Here is a 20,983-nt window from a genome sequence, read left to right as displayed (position 1 = left end):
CAATTAAACGGATATTGTGAACTATGCCCTTTAATGATTTCTGAGAAAGTGGAGCGGAATCGATAGCAAAAACAGGAATATCCTTTCTCAAAGCGCAAACCTGGAAACCATGAGTTATCGCAAAGTGATTATCAATGAGATTGACCGCTGCTCCACTATCCACAAAAATCTCACAAAAAATGTTCTTGCTCTCTAGCGCCACCCTAGCCGGCAGGACAAAACGGGAACTACAAGCAAACGGAAAATCTTCAATCTCCGCCTCAATCCTGCCAATAGTAACAGACGGAACATTTTTCAAAGATTTTTTCCTCTTTGTTTCTTTATTATACCCAGAGAACTGCCTGAATCTCCTAGAGGGACAAATATTTGCCAAATGATTAATACCTCCACAACAAAAACAAACCCTCCCATGCGGGCTGAATCTTCTATTGTCAGAAGCAATCAACCTCAGCTGCATGGGCTCCTGCTCAGAAGGGGCTGACAGCGACTGAGACCCCTGCGCAGAGAATGGGACCGCTGCACAGTCCTGGGACCGAGTATGACAGGAAGGAGAGATCTCTCCTCTCTCTCTAAGACGCCTGTCAATACGAACGGCCTGAGACATAGCAGAGTCCAAAGAAATAGGCCTTTCATGAAAGGCAAATGAATCTTTCAATCCCTCTGAAAGACCATGGCAAAATTGACTTCGGAGTGCAGCATCATTCCAACCAGTATCAGCTGCCCATCTCCGAAATTCTGAGCAGTATATTTCTGCGGATTGTTTACCCTGGCATAGGAGACGTAGTCTAGACTCCGCCAGAGCAATACGATCCGGATCATCATATATCTGACCCAGGGCTAAAAAGAATTCATCCACTGAACGGAGAGGCCGTGCCCCCTCCGGCAGCGAAAAGGCCCAGGACTGAGCGTTACCCCTGAGCAGCGATATAATGATCCCCACCCTCCGTTCCTCATCACCAGAAGAATGGGGAAGAAGGCGAAAATGGAGTTTGCAAGCCTCTCTAAAACGCACAAAATTCTCACTACCCCCGGAGAACGTATCCAGGAGCGAGATCTTAGGCTCAGAACAAACTCCATGAACGCCAGCTGAACCGGTCACTTGAAGCTGAGAAAAAGTCCTGCGGAGATCAGCTACCTCCAATGAAAGACCCTGAAGGCGTTCAGCCAAAAGTGAAACCGGATCCATGCTTGAGACGGTTATGGCGGCTTATAATGTCACGGACGGTGTGCAGGAAACAAGGCAAAACAACATGCATAAATGACTCGCTGGATCCAGAAGCTAAGGAACAAAAGGGGGACCCCTGTAGAAGACCTGGGACTTTCCCTGGCTGCTCAGCCTATGCATAGATCCGAATGGTGGAGGTATGCATATCCACGTACCTTGACTATATAACCCCTGAGCACCCTGCAATAGTGAGGGGACACGACCACCGGCTCCCTACACCAGACACGGAGGGAGTCAGGGTCACCTGGGATCCAGCAAACAGAAAATAACAGATAAAGGTACAACACTTAGCTTTGTAGAGGAGAGGAGAACCAGATGGGCATGCACACATACTCCAGGAAGAAATATAAGCCGCCCAGAAAAGCCTTCTGGGGAAGAATTTAAAGGGAAGCAATTAGTCCAACACATAACAGCTGAGAGAGGCTAATGAGAGGAGGAGCTGAATACCACAACACAGAAACTCAAGGAGGAGGTTCTGAAAGGCCTCTGTCAAAGCTTCTCAGCTGTCTGGTTGTGACAAGTTGCTACAGTCAGCGTATGGCTGTGGACCCAAACACGAGCGACCGACCCATCTACTCCTGCAGACACCACCACCCTGGGTCTTGCTCGTGTTTGGGTCCACAGCCATACGCTGACCGCAGCCATCAAACAGACAACAAGAAGTAAGGGGAAAGACACTAGGCCTCACCTCTAGGGAAGGAAAAGGGTCACCTGCTCCTGGCCCTAACTCCTATCCATATGGGCACCTCTCGATGGTAGAGATACCCATACACAGGAACCTAGAAAACCCTGGTGACCCTCAGATGCCATGAAGATAATGACAGGGCAGAGACCACCCATTCCTTCCCTGATGAAGGAACTAGCATCTCACTGAGGCCTAGTAAACAACCGGGAGGGGGGGGGGGGGAAGAATACAAAACACAAGCGGAACACTTAACTTCAGAGGATGATGGATGAACAGGACTTCAACACGAACCACACTCCAGCTCTTCCAAGACCAAATGAAGCTATCCCAAGCAAGGAGTGATGGGAAAAGCCAGACTAAATAGGACGAGATAAAGGTCACATGATCCACACCTGAACAGGAGGTGTGGACATACCAGCAACACACAAAGTGAAACCGAAAGAGGCTGTCAGATCATTAATATGTAGATAATCTTTGAGACCGTCTGAGACCTGTCACAGATGTGACAGTACCCCCCTTCTACGGGTGACCTTATCAGGATGAGCTGTGTGGAATGCTCTCACCAGATGACTAGCATTAACATCAGTCGCTGGAACCCACATCCTCTCCTCTGGTCTGTACCCTCTCCAATGAACGAGATACTGGAGGGATCTCTGGAGAACTCGGGAGTCCACAATCCTGCTGATCTGAAATTCTAAATTGCCGTCCACCATGACAGGAGCGGCAGGCAAGGAGGATGGCTCAACAGGTTCAACACATTTCTTTAGCAACGATTTATGAAATACGTTATGGATTTTCAATCCCTGAGGAAATTCAAGACGAAAGGCTACAGGGTTAACAATGGCAGTGATCTTATATGGACCAATAAATCTTGGGCCCAACTTCCAAGAAGGTACCTTAAGTTTAAAGTTTCTTGTAGACAACCACACAGAATCACCCACTCTCAGGTCTGGACCACTCATACGTCTCCTGTCAGCCGCACGCTTATACCTGTTGCCCATCTTTTTCAGGTTATTTTGGATTTTCTGCCAAATAGAAGACAAAGAAAAGGAAAATCTTTCCTCCTCAGAAATGCTGGAATTTTGAGTACCAGAAAATGTACCAAACTGTGGATGGAACCCATATGCCCCAAAAAACTGAGACTTATCAGTGGATGCCTGTATGCGGTTATTTATAGTAAACGAAGCTAACAAAAAAAATGAAGAGCACTCTTCCTGATTCTCTGAAACAAAACATCTCAAGTAAGTCTCCAGATTCTGATTAGTGCGCTCCGTCTGTCCTTTCGACTGAGGATGAAAAGCTGAAGAGAAGGACAATTGTACACCCAGAAGAGTACAGAATCTTTCCAGAATCTGGAAACAAACTGAATCCCTTTATCGGACACCACATCAGAGGGAAAGCCATGTAGTTTCACAATGGTGTTGACAAAGTGCAACACCATTGCAAGAGTTTTAGCATTGGGTAGACTAGGTAATGCAATAAAGCGTGCCTTTTTACTAAAACGATCTACAACCACCAGAATCAGTTTTTCCCGAAGAATTCTATAAATCCGTGATAAAATCCATGGACAAATAGGTCCAAGGTCTGGACGGGATGGGCAATGAAAGCAGTGATCTGGAAGGCCGAACATGTGTCACCTTAGCACGTGCACAGGTACCACAGGCTGACACATAGTCCTCGACACACTTACACAACCCCGGCCAACAAAATCTGAGAGAGATGAGATCGAGAGTGGATCTGCTCCCAGGGTGCCCAGCAAGTACCGTACAGTGATGTTCCTTAAACACCTTGTGACGTAATTTGGAGGGAACAAACAACTTCCCCGGAGGACAAAAGTCCAGGGCATCCTCCTGTGCCTCGACACCCTGGCCTCGAGATCAGGATAAAGAGCAGATATGACTACCCCTTCAGATAAAATGGGACTAGGGTCATTAGACTCACCCCCCTAGGAAAGCTACGCGACAAAGCGTCCGCCTTGACGTTCTCAACCCCAGGGCGGTAAGTGACGATGAAGTTAAATCTGGTGAAAAACAATGACCATCCAGCCTGCATTGGGTTCAGTAGCTTAGCCGACTCCAGGTAGGCCAGACTCTTGTTATCTGTAATTACCGCAATAGGGTGAATTGCTCCTTCCAACCAATGCCGCCATTCCTCGAATGCCAACTTAATGGCCAGCAATTCCCTATTCACCACATCATAATTCATTTCAGCAGTAGAGTTTTTTAGAAAAAAATGCACATGGGCGATATTTACTAGGTGAAGGACCATTGCCACAAGATTGCTCCTACCTCTACCTCGGGCGCATCAACCTAAACAATAAATGGCTGAGTTACATCTGGTTGCATCAGAATAGGGACCGAAGCAAAAGATTCTTTCACAGCAGAAAAAGGTCTGTAATGCCGCATCAGACCAGACAGAAATATCCGCACCCTTCATAGTCATGTCTGTTAAAGGTTTAACCGCAGATGAATAGTTAAAGATAAATTTACGGCAGTAGTTGGTAAACCCCAAAAACCGCATAAGCGCTTTGAGATTTTCGGGTCGATCCCAGTCCAACACAGCACGGACCTTCTTGGGATCCATACGAAAACCTGAGGATGAGAGCAGGTAACCCAGAAATTGCACTTCCTGTATAGTGTTGAGCGCGAATATTCGAATTGCAAATTTTTTCTCGAATATCGTAACTTCGAGATTTCGCGAATATTTAGAATATAGTTCTATATATTCGCGAAATCGAATATTCGTTTTTTTGAATTCTCCCTGCTTCTTGCTTGTGGGTCAATATGCCATTGACCCACAAGCAACTTAAGCAGGGGGGAATCGTGTTTTCATATGGAAAATAAAATGACCAATATTCTAAAAAACGAATACATAGCAATATAGTGAATATATTCGTTATTTTGAATTTTGGCATTATTTTTTTCCTATCTGTACAGTTGCTCGCATACTCCTCCCCGACAAGCGTCCCCGTCACCATGGGAACGCTTGTGGGTTAGAAAATACCATCGGATCTGAGTTTTCCCTGAGATTGTGAAAGCTCAGATCCGATGGTATATTCTAACGCACAGGTGTTCCCATGGTTACAAAATTACAATCTATATGTGTATTTTACGAATATTCTTAATATTGCTCTAACTTCGTCTTTTAGAATATTACGAATATTCTAAAAGACGAACTTAGAGCAATATTAAGAATATTCGTAAAATACACATATTAGCCTAGCCATAGTCATAGGAATGTTGCCTTATACAGGGAAAAAATAGCACGATTAATTTAATCACATATTATTCGCGATAAATGAAATAATTACAAATATTCGATTTCGACGAATATAATACGAATATTTAATTGAATATTCACGAAATATCACGAAATCGAATATGGCACCTCCCGCTCATCACTATTCCTGTACAGCAAATACACACTTTTCCATCTTAGCATATAACTTATTCTCTCTTAGGATCTGTAACACCTGTCTCACATGATCCTGATGAGTCTCAATATTAGGCAAATAAATTAGTATGTCATTAAGGTATACAATGACAAACCTCCCCACCAGATGATGAAAGATGTCATTGACAAAGTGTTAAAAAACCGCAGGAGCATTGGTTAACCCAAAGGGCATGACCAGGTTTTCAAAAGGACCCTCAGGGGTATTAAATGCGGTCTTCAACTCATCCCCCTCCTTGATCCTTACCAGATTGTATGCCCCCCTCAGATCCAACTTAGAGAACACCTTGGCACCGACAATCTGACTAAACAAATCCGTAATCAAAGGAAGGGGGTAAGGATCAATTAAGTTAACTCCTGCCGCACTGTCGATAAATGCTTCGATTTTCACAGTTTTGGACTCTGGCGCCACCTCGGCAGACAGGAGAAAATGGGTACTACCAGTAAAAGACAAAAGTAGGTTTTCTTGCTCCCCATCGACACCACCAATAGCAATTTGAGGATTCAAAGTTTTTTCCTTTTTGTTTACACCTTGATGCTGAAAGTACGGACAAATATTCACAAAATGTCCCTTCTTGCCACAATAAAAGCAGACTCCTTTCACATGACACAAGCTTTTGCCAGGAGTAGCTCCTCCTAACTGAATAGGCTCATCACAAGGCACAATTACCAGTGTCTCTCCACCAAAAATGTCAAAGGAAGCAGTACCCATATTGGACAGTACCTGAAGGTGAGGACCCCTAGATCTCTCCCTCAGGCGTCTATCTAGACGTACAGCAAGGGACATAGCTACCTCCAATGACACAGGATTTTCATGAAAAGCCAACGCGTCCTACAGTCTCTCAGAGAGACCCTGACAGAATTGGCTACAGAGAGCAGGATCGTTCCACTCAGTATCGGTAGCCCATCTCCTAAATTCAGAGCAATAGGTACCGCGGAACGTTCTCCCTGCCGCAAACTCCGTAACTTGGTCTCAGCCTGAGAGATCCGATCCGGGTCATCGTAGATGAGACCCAAGGCTCTAAAGAATTCATCTACAGACCGGAGGGACGGTGATCCGGTCGGCAGAGAAAAAGCCCAAGATTAGGCGTCCTCTTTAAACAATGAAATAATCATACCCACACATTGACACTCATCCCCAGAAGAGTATGGATGCAGCTTAAAGTATAATTTGCATGACTCCCTGAACCGGATGAAATTGTCACTACCCCTGGAAAACCTGGGTGGGAGAGCCACCTTCGGTTCAGGACAGGCCTGGGACCCACCAACTGAACCAGCAACCTGTGGACTCTGAATCTGCAAGACAGTTGCACGGAGGTCTGCTACCGCCAAAGTCAGATTCTGTTGCTTTTCGACCAGTGCAGACATAGTATCCATAGCTGCATAGATAAGAACAAAAACAGCGGTATCGGCTTGGGATAATGTCACGGATGTAGTAGGAGAGAACACCAAAAGACAACAAGAAGGAAGGGGAAAGACACTAGGCCTCACCGCTAGGGAAGGAAAAGGGTCACCTGCTCCTGGCCCTAACTCCTATCCATATGGGCACCTCTCGATGGTAGAGATCCCCATACACAGGAACCTAGAAAACCCTGGTGACCCTCAAATGCCCTAAAGATAATGACAGGGCAGAGACCACCCGTTCCTTCCCTGGTAAAGGAACTAGCATCTCACTGAGGCCTAGTAAACAACCAGGGGGGGAATACAAAACACAAGCGGAACACTTAACTTCAGCGGATGATGGATGAACAAGACTTCAACACGAACCATACTCCAGCTCTTCCAAGACCAAATGAAGCTATCCCAAGCAAGGAGTGATGGGAAAAGTCAGACTAAATAGAGCGAGGTTAAGGTCACATGATTCACACCTGAACAGGATACCAGCAACACACAGACAAAGTGAAACCGAAAGAGGCTGTCAGATCACTAATGCGTAGATAATCTTTCAGACCTTCTGAGACCTGTCACAGATGTGACAGTCTGGTGCAAACCCAACACATCACATCGCCCAAAGAACACCATCCCCACAGTTAAACATGGTGGTGACAGCATCATGCTGTGGGGATGTTTTTCAGCAGCCGGGACTGGGAAACTGGTCAGAGTTGAGGGAAAGATGGATGGTGCTAAATACAGGGATAATCTTGAGCAAAACCTGCACCACTCTGCGCGTGATTTGAGGCTAGGACAGAGGTTAACCTTCCAGCAGGACAATGACCCCAAACACACTGCTAAAGCAATACTTGACTGGTTTAAAGGGAAACATGTAAATGTGTTGGAATGGCCTAGTCATAGCACAGATCTCAATCCAATAGAAAATCTGTGGTCAGACTTAAAGATTGTTGTTCACAAGCACAAACCATCCAACTTGAAGAAGCTGGAGCAGTTTTGCAAGGAGTAATGGGCAAAAATCTCAGTGGTAAGATGTGGCAAGGTTATAGAGACTAATCCAAAGCGACTTGGAGCTGTGATTGCCGCAAAAGGTGGCTCTACAAAGTATTGACTTTAGGGGGGTGAATAGTTATGCACATTGACTTTTTCTGTTACTTTGTCCTATTTGTTGTTTGTTTCACAATAAAAAAACAAACAAACATCTGCAAAGTTGTGGGCATGTTCTGTAAATTAAATGATGCAAATCCTCAAACAATACATGTTAATTCCAGGCTGTGAGGCACCAAAATATGAAAAAAGTCAGGGGGGGGGGGGGGGTTAATACTTTTGCAAGGCACTGTATATCTCTGCTGGGGAGTGCCCATCTCTTAAAGCATGTATGTCCCTCCTACTTACAGTTTCTACAACATACGCCTTTCTGACAATTCTCCTGAGTGTGTCCAAAAGAATAGCATTTTTTACAGGGTACATTAAGTAACCTCTCTCTTGGCTGATATCTGTAGCCCGGTTCTGCCGTTATGCCCTAAAGCATTTGTGGGTGGAGGATTATCTGTCATTCCACCTACCTTCTACATGACCTACCCTGAGATCATCTATTAAGATCCTGAGTCTCTGTCCCCTGATAATTATGATGCAAATATGATACATGCATGTCGGGAATAGAGTAGGGAAATATAGGGCTCGAGTTAGGGACAGGTTCCGGACTGGGTCGCCCTTTTAAGGACGAGTGCCCTGTGGTGAGGCTGCTCTGAAACATTAGGCTAGGGCCACCACAGGGGCTCATTTAGGGGCAAAAAGGTGCAGTCAACCACCCCGACAACGCATGATTACTATAGCCCATGTAAGCAAGTATCCGTTTCTAATTGGACCTGGGCTGCCAAATCAAGGGACCTGTTGCCAGAGTGGTAGGACCACGGTTTATTTATATCAGTGCCACCGTGCACTATGTGTTCCAATTGACTACAATAATTTGTTTCACATCTATATGTATCTTGGTTTATCTAAGGGTAATCTATTTTAGATAATTAATTAATTAATTAATTAATTACAAGTTATATTTTAATAACTACAATTGATCACTCCTATAATACTGATCCTCATACATTGGTGATCCACATTTGAGCATTAGACATCTATCTACTCTGCTGCTAACTTTGTTAGAACCTCTATTCTCCGCCACCGAAAAATTAGCCGGCAGGTGACTTAAACCTCCCACACGCTGTGGGTCCTTTTTCAACTTAGCTTTGTAATGGTATTTACAATTAAAGATATCAAGATGATTCTTCTGAGGCACAGGTTTCCCCACATATTCACAATATTTCAGAAAAAAGTCCATAATCAAATTAACTTCAGTAAAAGGATTATAAATATGTATTACAATTGAAATTTCATGAAGACCAAACAACAGTGTTATCTTCACTCCCATTAATTCAGGATCTTCTGAAATGTTTCTGAACCATTCATATGCCTACAAACAAAGGTTCTCATTAAGAAAAGTTACATTGTACACACCTGTTTTAGGTAAGTTTGGACATTATAAATTAGATGTCTCCGAGTTCCAGCCTTCTTTTCCATGAGCTCAATCATAAAAAATTCCAAAGTATTCTTTCTTGTATCCTTCGGGTGCACTTCCAAACAAATGGTGTGCAGGATTCCAGCCATTTTTAGGAACTGTCAGCCAAAGGCACAAAAAATAAATTAATAAGTGTCTCCCTTAAGAAAGGAAACCAGATCACCTCAAACCTCGCACCCTCTGACCACATGCAGGCATGCCTTGATCGTAATCAGAAGATCAAGATGAAGGCACCCAAGACTCATCTGAATGATAGCCAGTAAACCTCAAACTTGCTTGATTTAAGTTGAACAGTTGGGGGGACCTGTGCATCTAGATCATTATCATTAGGGTGACAAAAATTTTGATTTTTTTAGGATGCCAGCTAACTCTTCTCTCACTGCTTAGGAGGGCTGCATAAAAAATTTTCAGTTTTCTAATTGTCCTAATATTATATTCAATAACCTTTGTATACTGTTTTGTCATGTAAAATCATTTGCATAAACTTGAATATGGGAAAGACATGCAAATAGTGTTTCAGTTGCAAAACAAGACAGATTCTGCTAATTTGCATGTGTTTCCCATATTCAAGTTTATGCAAATGAGTTTACATGAGAAAACAGTATAGAAAGGTTATTGCATATAATATTAGGACAATTAGAAAACTGAATTATAATTTTTTTTGCAGCCCTCCTAAGCAGTGAAAGAAGAGTTAGCTGGGATCCCCCCCAAAAAACATAAATAAATAGTTTTTTGCCACCCTAATGATAATGATCTAGGTGCACAGGTCCCTCCAAGCCATTCAACTTAAATCAAGTAACTTAGAGGCTTACTGGTTCTCAGTCAGATGAGAGCTGGATTTAAATGTCTCATAGTGCACAAGGCTGCCATTGTAAGGTATGCTGACTGTACCTGTCTTATGGATAGGTTATTGGCATACAGGCTTTGTGTAATTGTCTGTTTATTATAGGTAATGAAATTGCGTTTGCAATATGTGCATATTACATTACAGATTTTTGCTATTATAATTCTTGAATTTGTGAACTAATGGCGCATTCAAATATTGCCTATGCCGCTCATCACTACCCTTCAACAATTATTATTGGCACACAGTGCTCTAAAAATAAATAACTGCGCCCAGCGGGACACTAATAGTATAAACAATGTCCCCAAGAATAGTTCTGCTAAGCTGATACTATGCCAGGTTTCCCCCCACAGTAACAGTGCTCTCCAAAATCCCACCAATAGAAATAATTCTCTGCCAGAGCACACTTAGTAGTAATAATGCCCCCATAGTGCACATACTAGTAATCATGCTCCCCATAGTAAAGCTCACCATAATGCCCTGTTATAGTAATAATTCTCCTTATATTATGACAGTACAAGAAATACCCCCACTTAGTGCCCACAGTTGAGCTAATGTCCCCATAATGTCTGCCAGTATAAAATACCCTATATAGTGCCCCAGTAAATGCCCCCATAGTGCTCCTCTCTCCCTTCCACATAGTGCCCCCATAGTGCGACAGTATAAAATACCCCATCTTAGTGCCCACTGCACATGCCCCTATAGTGCTTATCTCCCCCATAATGTGCCAGTAAAAATGCTCCTTCTTAGTACCCCCCCCATAATGTGCCAGTAAAAAATCCCCTTTCTTAGTGCTACCAGATACCCCCATAATGCGACAGTAAAAAAAATCCTCTTCTTAGTGCCACCAGATGACCCCATAGTTATCTCTCCCCCATAGTGCCCCCATAATGTGCAAGTAAAAAATTCCCCTTCTTAGTGCCACTAGATGTTCCTATAGTGATTTTCTGTCTAATAGTGCCCCCCATAATGTGCCAGTAAAAAATGCCCCTATAGTTCCACCAGATACCCCATAGTGCTGCTCTCCCCTATAGTGCCTCCGATGTACCAATAAAAATGCCCCCTTAGTGCCAGATACCATAGTGCCCCTTATAATGTGCCAGTAAAAAATGCCTCTTTTGAGCCACCAAATGCCCCCAAATAATGCCTCTATAGTGCTACCAGATGCCCCATAGTGTCGCGCTCCCGTATAGTGCCTCCCATAATGTGCCAGTAAAAAATGCCCCCTTAGTGCAACCAAATGCCATAGTGCTCTCCATAATATGCCAATAAAAAATGCCCCGTTAGAGTGCCCAGATGCCCCCAAATAATGCCCCTATAATGCCACCAGATGACCCTTAATGCCCCCAAAAATAGGTCAGTAAGAAATGCCTCCAATAGTGCCACCCCAAAATGGGCCAGTGAAATCCCCCCCCCCCAATGGGTTAGTATGAAATGCCCTAGTGTCACCAGGAGCCCCCTATAATGTGCCATCTATAAAAAAAAAAAAAAAAACACTAATACTTACCTCCATGCAGCTGTCAGAGATGTGATGCAGGCCTCTTCCGGCCTTGTCCTGCGCTGTGTGCTGCCCAGCTCAGGCAGCCCGATGATAATGACGTCATTGCGCTGCCTGAGCCGGCCTCTGAAAGGCTACAGGCAACTAGTGCCTGCAGCCTATCAAAAGAACAGGGAAGGGAGACGCCTCTCCCACCCCTGACCCGCCGCAGCAAAGCCATCTTTATTGCTGTCCTAAGGACTGCGATACAGATGAATATGGAGATGAGTGCTTCCACAATGGAAACGCTCATCTCCTACATGTCCCCCCACCGCCGCCTGCAATTAGAAACAGGCCGCGCCGCCTGTGGCGATCATAAAAAAATTAAAATAAATTTGTATGGTTCTAGGGGGGGCCCAGACCCATTTCTGTTGCACTGGTGCAAAGGCCTAACACTCTCTTTGCCTGCAGAAGCACCCTGTCCTTACACTAGGTAGAGCAGAATGGCGGCGCACCATGTGATCTAGCATTTATTCATACATGGTCACATGGTGCGCCGACCAATCACAGCCATGCCAATACTAGGAATGAATGTGATGGCTTTCAAGTGCCCACAGCTTAAATGCTTGTTGATTGGCTGCACTGCAGCCTTTCAACAAGTTTTATTAAAAGTACAAATAACGAACCTGGACATAGACTTTGACGCCAAAATCCGTGTTCGGGTTCGGTGCATGGACACCAAAATGTCCGGCACATAGAGAATGGAAGAGTCACAGAAAAGCATAGAAGTGGACATCCTTTGGCCAAATGCCAAACTGATGTCCGCTTCTTTGTGAACAATGCCCTGTGGAACTGGATTATGAATGCCACACAACTTTAGGCACATTTAATGGAGGTGAGAGGCACCCAAGTGTCACGTCAGACCATTTGCAACCGTTTAGATCAGCGTGGTCTGCATGCTAGATGACCTGCAAAGGTAACTGACCACATCACCAGGCATAGGCGTCATCACCTTCCTTGGAAATTTGACTCACGATGAGCATAAATGATGTCCACCAACGTATAGACTGGGAAACTGAAACTTGTATATCTCATAAGGGAAACAGGTTCTTGGCAATAACCAAAGACAATTACCTCTCTCAACTGGTTCAGGACCCGACTAGAGGGACGGCCATACTGGACTTAGTATTAACCAATAGGACTGACAGAACAACAGACGTGCAGGTTGGTGGACACCTGGGAAATAGTGACCATAAAGTAATAACCTTCCAATTATCATTCAAAAGAGCGTTTCTACAGGGAGGAACAAAAATACCAAACTTTAGCCAACTAAGAGAGACCATAGGCCTAACTAACTGGGACAAAGTCTTCAAAAATAAAAATACAGCCACAGAATGGGATATCTTTAAAAACATCCTAAAATCTCATTGTGAGAGGTACATACCGTATGGGGATAAAAGGTTAAGAAACAAAAAGAAACCAATGTGGATAAATAGAACTGTAAAGAAAGCAATAAATGACAAAAAGAAAGCATATAAATCACTAAAACAGGAGGGTAGCACGGAAGCACGGAAAAACTATAAGGAAAAAAATAGAACATGTAAAAAACAAATAGAAACCGAGAGATTAATTGCCAAAGAGAGTAAAATTAACCCTAAAATGTTCTTCAATTATATAAATGTTAAAAAGTATAAATCTGAAGGTGTCGGCCCTCTAAAGAGTAATGAGGGGGGAGTCGCAGAGAGCGACGAGGAGAAAGAAAAGCTGTTAAGTATTTTTTTCTCCAATGTATTCACTGAGGAAAATAAACTGTAAGATGACATGCAGAATGTAAAAATTAATTCCCTATTAAAAGTGTCCTGTCTGACACAGGAAGAAGTAAATCATCGGCCGGTAAGTTTAACATCTGTTGTGGGTAAACTGTTTGAAGGTTTTCGGAGAGATGCTATCTTAGAGCATCTCAACGGAAATAAGCAAATAACTCCATATCAGCATGGCTTCGTGAGGGATCGGTCATGCCAAACTAATTTAATCAGTTTCTATGAGGAGGTAGGGGAGATCTAATTAATATGTATAAATATATCAGGGGTCAGTACAGAGATCTATCCCATCATCTATTTATCCAAAGGACTGTGACGAGGGGACATCCTCTGCGTCTGAAGGAAAGAAGGTTTGTACACAAACATAGAAAAGGATTCTTTACGGTAAGAGCAGTGAGACTATGGAACTCTCTGCCTGAGGAGGTGGTGATGGTGGTGAGTACAATAAAGGAATTCAAGAGGGGCTTGGATGTATTTCTGGGGCGTGATAATATTACAGGCTATAGCTACTAGAGAGGGGTCGTTGATCCAGGGAGTTATTCTGATTGCCTGATTGGAGTCGGGAAGGAATTTTTTATTCCCCTAAAGTGGGGAAAAATATTTTTTGGCTTCCTCTGGATCAACTTCCAGGTTAACAGGCCGAACTGGATGGACAGATGTCTTTTTTTGGCCTTATGTACTATGTTACTATGTTGTTGGAGACATGAAGGAGAGAACTATGCATCAGCCACTGTTGTCACCAGATGAGCTTTTGGTGGTGTTACAGTATGGGCAGGTGTGTCTAGTCAATACAGAACTGCCTTTCACTTTGTGAATGGTACAGTGACAAGCCCATAGTACTTGAATAATATAATTAATCCAGTCATTGTGCCTCTGCATGAACAACACAGGCTTATTTCATCTTCATGGACGAAAATGCGCAGTTCATTGAGGTCGCATCATTAGGGCTACTGGACACTGGAGTACCTCAAATGGAGTTGCTTGCACTTTCTCCCCACCTGAATCCTATTGAAAACCTATGAGATCAGCTGAGTCTCCATGTAGAGGCTCATAATCTCTGTACTCTAGAACCTCAATGCCCGTCCAGAAGAGTGCAATGCCATTCCTCAGCAAACAATAAGTCAACTTGAACTTGAATGTGTACAGGGAATTCTTCTCGGTGTCACATTACAGTCTACTCTCTGTTATGCAATTAAAACAAATTTATTTTGGCGCATCTACTGTATTCACCACTGCCATCCTATGCACCACAATTATTAAGAGGCACACACCTTTGGATAATGGTGGCGCATCTCTGCAGGTATGTGTTTGAGAACTTCAATATACGCATGCAAGGGAGCATACTTAGACTTCAGTTATAATTAGTGATGAGCGGCAGGGGTAATATTCGAATTCGCAATATTTCGCGAATATTTTTTAGAAATGCGAAAATTCGCGATTTTTTTTACTTGAAAAATTGGCAAGGTAATGATTGTGTAATATGCAAATTTTCGTAATTCGAATTTTCGGATTCGAATTTTTATTGCAAATTTTTCAACTTACAACTATTAGACAAAGAAGATTATAGCACTATATTAGCTAAATTGCTCTATATTCGATTTTTTTTTCGAATATTCGCTATATTGCTATAACAGTTTTTTCAAATATTCGTAATATTCTAAAACAAGAATATATAGCAATATAGCGAATATTCGAAAAAAACGAATATAGAGCAATTTAGCTAATATAGTGCTATAATCTTTTTTTTATAGTTGTAATTTTTTTCCAATCTGAACTTTTGAGAAAAAAATTACAACTATTAGACAAAGAAGATTATAGCACTATATTAGCTAAATTGCTCTATATTAGTTATTTTTTCAAAATTCGCTATATTGCTATAACTTAGTTTTTTCGAATATTCGTAATAATCTAAAACAAGAATATATAGCAATACAGCGAATATTCGAAAAAACGAATATAGAGCAAAATTCGCAAACACTACTACTCCTAAAGTCAAGTATATTGCAGCCTTCTTATTGGCCCACAAGCTAGAAGCAGGGAGGGATCATGTGTACTGATTACAAAAAAAAAAATCGAATAAAAAAAAAAATGGAAAAAAACATTTTGAATATTCAAAATTACGAATATATAATACTATATTCGAAATATTTGCGAATTTTCGAAGTACCTATATTCGCGATAAAAATTTGAAATTCGAATATTCGTGATCAACACTAGTTATAATCTACTTCAGTTTCCTGGCATAGATCAAAATAAATATGCTGAGTGACCTTCTAGATGCCTAGACCCACAGGGCCCAGTATCCACCCCGCTTATTGTGACTGATCGCCTGCCAACCCGACTGGGTGCCTCCACCAATTGATGCTTCCTAGTGCTCACCGAGTACTTCCAAGCACTTCACCACACACCATCAGCACTGTAGTCCCCACTTCCAGCGTTACAGCTTGGCTGGGGTCTCGTTGTCCTCCACTCTCCCCCCTGGCCCCAAGACCAGGATTCATCTTCCAGTGGGTAGAACCGTGTTGTAATCCCAGGGGAGTATAATACCTATAGCAATCCCCAGAGTAAATAAAGCTGTTACCCCCACATATGAGATGAGACTCTATTTTGAGGGTGAAACAAATAAAGAACTCTTTATTGAAGACCAACTCAGAATATATACAGTTCAAGAAGTCTAACAACATAACTCAATCAAACATGAACAGCATGCAAACAGACATCCCCTCCCCAGTGTCTTAAAGAAAGAAGAGTGTATCATAGGATGATCTACTCCTCTATACCAGAGTCGGTTACTCCTAGAGTCAGCTATCTTAATCCCATTACTAACACAATAGAACAAAGGGACAAATAAACTAACACATGCATTGGGAGTCTCAGTGCAGAGTTATCCCTTTTTGTGTTGCAGGATTCACACCCTGCACCTTTAATGGGCAATAGGAAAGATGTGGCCTGTAACTTCACTCATAAATCTGGGTTAATAGTTCCTTGTAACCCCAAGAGGTCTGAGTGGGTCTCCATAGTTCTGGGTCCATAGTTCATAGGAAGGAGGCTAACCCTCAGGCTTCTCCAGCAGCTCCAGTGATGCTTCAGTCCGTCACACTTATGACAACGAAAAAAATTAACAGAGTAGCAAAGCCAGCATGAAGCACAGAACACTCAAAAACCTCACATGAATTACAAACAGCTCCAGTCCCATGCAGTAACAAAACCTAAATAGCATCAGGAGAAGTTCCACCCTCCACACACGTTTCTTGTTCCTTGCTTTATGCTGGCTTTTATACCCTCTGTTTTTTACTTCTTTACCCAGGCATGTACTTTTTGATACACATTATAGGCATTTACCGGTATTCTAAACTCTGCCTACCAAAATTCCCTCTAAGTTTTTTTCTCTCTGTTTAGATACAGAAAATATACAGGAAATATATTTTATTGGAATTTGATTTAATACTAATACTAATAAAGATACATATTTTCAGGGAGATTGCTAGGGTCTCAAAAGATCCGTGGCTCAAGCCCCAATCCATATGGCCCAAAGTCACCCCCTTGCGCACTCTAGCACTAACAACATTTACAAATAAAATTGATGGAACTCAGAGCAAAATGTCTTCAAATATATTATCTATGTTTATTATGTTTTTTTTTTTTTTTAACTCTCACCGAAAACTCCTCAGCGTGCTTGCAGTGCTCCTTCCAATAAGCCTAAAACACCACTCTGATGTCGGCTGTATCACAACCAAAATATCCTTCTCCTTTCAATGTAACTTGTCCTCTTCAGATGCACAGCATCTTCAGGCCTATGTTCACACTAGTAGTGTTCCAAAAAATACCTGAATGAGCAATGGCAATTGGTAGGATCCAGATACACTTTTAAATCTTCATTTATTTTTATACTCACAAGATTAAAACTTGTATAAAACAATCTGTGTAGTTCACCTAGCAAATTTTGAACGGATATAAAACCGCAGCATGCTATGGTATTATCTCCATCGTGAAAATGCAAAAAGACTGAACTGAAGACATCCTGATCGGATTCCTCTCCATTCAGAATGCATTAGGATAAAACTGATCAGTTCTTTTCCGGTATAGAGCCCCTAGGACGGATCTCAATGCCGGAAAAGAATAACACTAGTGTGAAGGTACCCTAATGGTAGGTGCCCTCTGTCCCTATCTAGGCCTAAAAGTATGTAATGATAATACCAATACCCAAAATTTCTGATGCGTTTCCATCAACATAGAACAATGGTTACTGATTAACCATTGTTCTATGTTGGGAAAACGCATTGAGATTTAGGGTATTGGTATTATCATTACATGTGAGGGCATATAGGGGTACTTTGAGCCCTTGGTATGGGGACAGAGGGTACCTACCATTAAGGTGTTCCTCTGGGCTGAGCCTGAAAATATGGATTAGTCAGGGATAGATTCCCCCGATACCTGCACCCTGGTCAATTATTATTTCCCCTGCCCCCTCTTTAATTTGCGCATCTATCAGCAGCAATATTTTGGGGTATTTAACATCAGCTCTGTGTGGGCTTTTTTATATTAATAATCTATTAAAAGTTATGCTTTAATGGTATGCTTTCTATGAATTAATTATTGGAATAATTGTTTTAACATCTTAAACTGAGCCTTGAATGTGAAAGTTTACGAAAAAGGTAAAGTTAATTAGCACATTATTGATCCTAAATTGCCTGAGAGAATGGCACTGAGGTTCAGATGCTCTCATAATAGCATCAGCCACAAATGCTCAAATGATAGCAATAACCCAAAAATAACCCATATACCAGTGACAGCCACAGACACCCCATAACAGTAACATTTGACAGATGCTTCCATAACATAGATAACCCACATATGAGCCCACAGATGACCCTCATAAGAGTGACAACCACAGATATAAATCCTTCTCATGAGCATATTTTTAGTTAAACTGTACTTATTATCCTTTTTCACATTTTTACAATTTCAAATTTCCCAACAAAAAAGTTTAATAGTTGATGTTTATGGTATTTTTCCATTTCTTTTAGCCCTACTGTTTGCTAGAGGGGCCTATTGCTGGAGAAAGAATATTTGTTACAAGTGGGAAACAGCTAACATATAATGAGTCAAAAGCAATATGCCTGAAAGCTGGTGGTCAGTTAGCCACACCAAGAAATTCAGAAGAGAATAATGCTATTTTAAATATTGCACAGAATTACAACATGTTTCCATTCCTGGGAATCACTGACATTCAAACAGAAGGTACTTTTCGATACTCAGATGGAAAATCAATTACTTATTCAAACTTGGAATATTAGAGAACCTAATCAAGCAGGAGAAGAAGACTGTGTTGAAATGCAACTAAATGGGAAGTGGAATGACAAACAGTGTCAGGAAAAGAGACTGAATGTATGTGAATTTTAACAGCAACATGAATGTTGGGATAATAGAAATTCTGTAATCATTCTTTTTCTTTAATTGAGCAAATAATTTACCTATTAAAAGTGCATTTAGTCCAATACCATTAATATGACATCGTAAAGAGCAATAAACATTTGGTTAAGTGTGATGATGATATAAACTGATTGATGACATAAGCATGATTTTCATGACTTAGCAGACCGAAGGCATTGTGACAAGTATATGGTATGTGATCAAGAGTGGAAAATTGGCTGCAATACATGGTCAAAATTGTGCTCTAACTGAAGAGATTAGAGATTCTTCTGATCTCTGACATTTTATCCACTGTACAGTATATCACAATCAATGCTGATAGCCTGGTTATCCTGAGGCCTGAGATTTTGCCTAGTGGATTCATTTGTGAGGTTCTAGACTGAATCAGTTTATTTCTGAAAAGAGTTAGTGTGAATGTGCAACGGGCCACCCCATGGGGCCCTAAAGGAAAACGCCCCATGTGCCCAGGTGCAAGAATGGTCGAGTGGTATGGGGTGGCCTAAATGTCCCTTTATATGTGTAATGGTGCTTCTACCTGGATACCGCTGGACCCCAGGCATTGGCCCCTAAGCAGACAAATAGGGGGGAATAATTTAGGAATTTGAAGAAATAATTGAGTCCAGACCTTGTGATGAAGTTGAATAGCATCTTTACTTTGATAAACGGTTCTCCAAAACAGATTTCAGGCTTTATATTGGTTCCAGCAGGCTTTAGCATTAAACTCTGGCAGGCAAACTCAACTCTGCTACATGTGTTGTTCTCTGGCTCTGATATGCTGACAGGCTGGCTGTATAACTCAGCTTATTCTTTATGCTGCAACTTCTCTCTATGTCGTCTGTCTCTTAATTAGGCCAGGGAAATCTATTCCTGGCTCCTGAGGCTCCAAACTGTGGCCTCCATATCCAGCAGAGCTGAAGGTGCTCTGGCTGGCTTGGCTTGGCCTGGGCACATCCAGCAGAGATGTGTCCAGCACTTACTTCCTTCCCCTTGCAGGGGGGAAACTAGACTGCTCCTAGAAACTAGTCCCCACCCTTCCTGCATAAAGTGGGACTTGCCCACTCCTCCACAGAGGGTGGTGTTAGAATGGAATGGAAAGCTCCATTCTACCTAACTGTAGCTCTGCCATATTTGTTGCCACCTTCTGGTGAACCAGGCACATTACACTTGAACATAGCAGTTACATAGAAAAAGGAATGCACAGTGTTTGGACCTGGAATAAATACACATGATGACATGAGGTTAACCAGTATAGACAGTAGTGAGGTGCAGAAGCGGTAATGCCACTCTGGGGCATTACAAATGGGGCCCTTGTTAGAAAGGAACAGGGAACTAAAGAGTGAGACCTCAGAGTAAAAGGGCTATAGAGGAAAAGGCCTGGGATAGAGCAACACCAACTTTGTTTTCAGTAGATGGTGAATTAAGAGTGGTGGCCTGTGTGAAATAACTTGGTTCTGTGCATGGCTCCTGTGGAGTGAACACAAACCTAAAATGATGGTAATACAATTGTTCAGTTATATTTTGTTAATTTATGCAACATTAACAGGTTCTCCAGGATTTAACAAATGATGATCTATCGCTAGGAGAGGTCATCAATATCAGTTCACCAGGGGTCTCACACCTGGCACCTCCATAGTTCCATAGGTCAGCTGTTTGAGACTAGCTCTAAATGCTTTGCAATGGACAGAACTGGTTACTGCAGCACTGCTTCATTCACGTGTCATCTTCTGTGTTGCATTAAAGGGTTTCTACCATCAGATTTTGCCATATGTAGCTGACTGACACTAGCGATGTGTTAGTGTCAGCAGTACATGACATTCTTCTTTGTTCACTTCTGTCTGCGGCCGTTCACCTAAAAAATGTACTTTTATCCATATACTAATGAGCCTCTAGGTGCTATGTGGGCGTCGATTCAGCACCTAGAGGCTCGTCTACTGACCATTTTCGCCGCCCATGTAGTTCTTCAAGCCCGCCCCGCAACTCTTGATTGACGTCTGATTTGCCTGCATCTGTCTAAATCCCGTGCCTACGCCGTGCGCTTCTGTATTCGGCGCAGGCGCAGTAAGTGAATGCCACGCTCATGGTGCCGGC

General features: G+C 42.4%; 1 protein-coding gene across 1 annotated transcript in view; it reads left to right on the top strand.

Annotated features, from left to right (window-relative positions):
• Positions 1-19,010, top strand: part of LOC122942326 (collectin-46-like) — a 217,797-nt gene extending 198,787 nt beyond the window's left edge. Inside the window, exon 7 of the mRNA XM_044299885.1 lies at positions 18,490-19,010. Coding sequence (XP_044155820.1) covers positions 18,490-18,563 — 74 coding nt within the window. The 3' untranslated portion in view covers positions 18,564-19,010. The remainder of the gene's footprint in view (positions 1-18,489) is intronic.
• The last annotated feature ends 1,973 nt before the right edge of the window (positions 19,011-20,983 follow it).

This window comes from Bufo gargarizans, chromosome 6, assembly GCF_014858855.1.
Source record: "Bufo gargarizans isolate SCDJY-AF-19 chromosome 6, ASM1485885v1, whole genome shotgun sequence".
Taxonomy (NCBI): domain Eukaryota; kingdom Metazoa; phylum Chordata; class Amphibia; order Anura; family Bufonidae; genus Bufo; species Bufo gargarizans.
The sequence above is the reverse complement of the archived record's forward strand: the minus strand, read 5'-3'. Positions and strand labels throughout refer to the sequence as shown.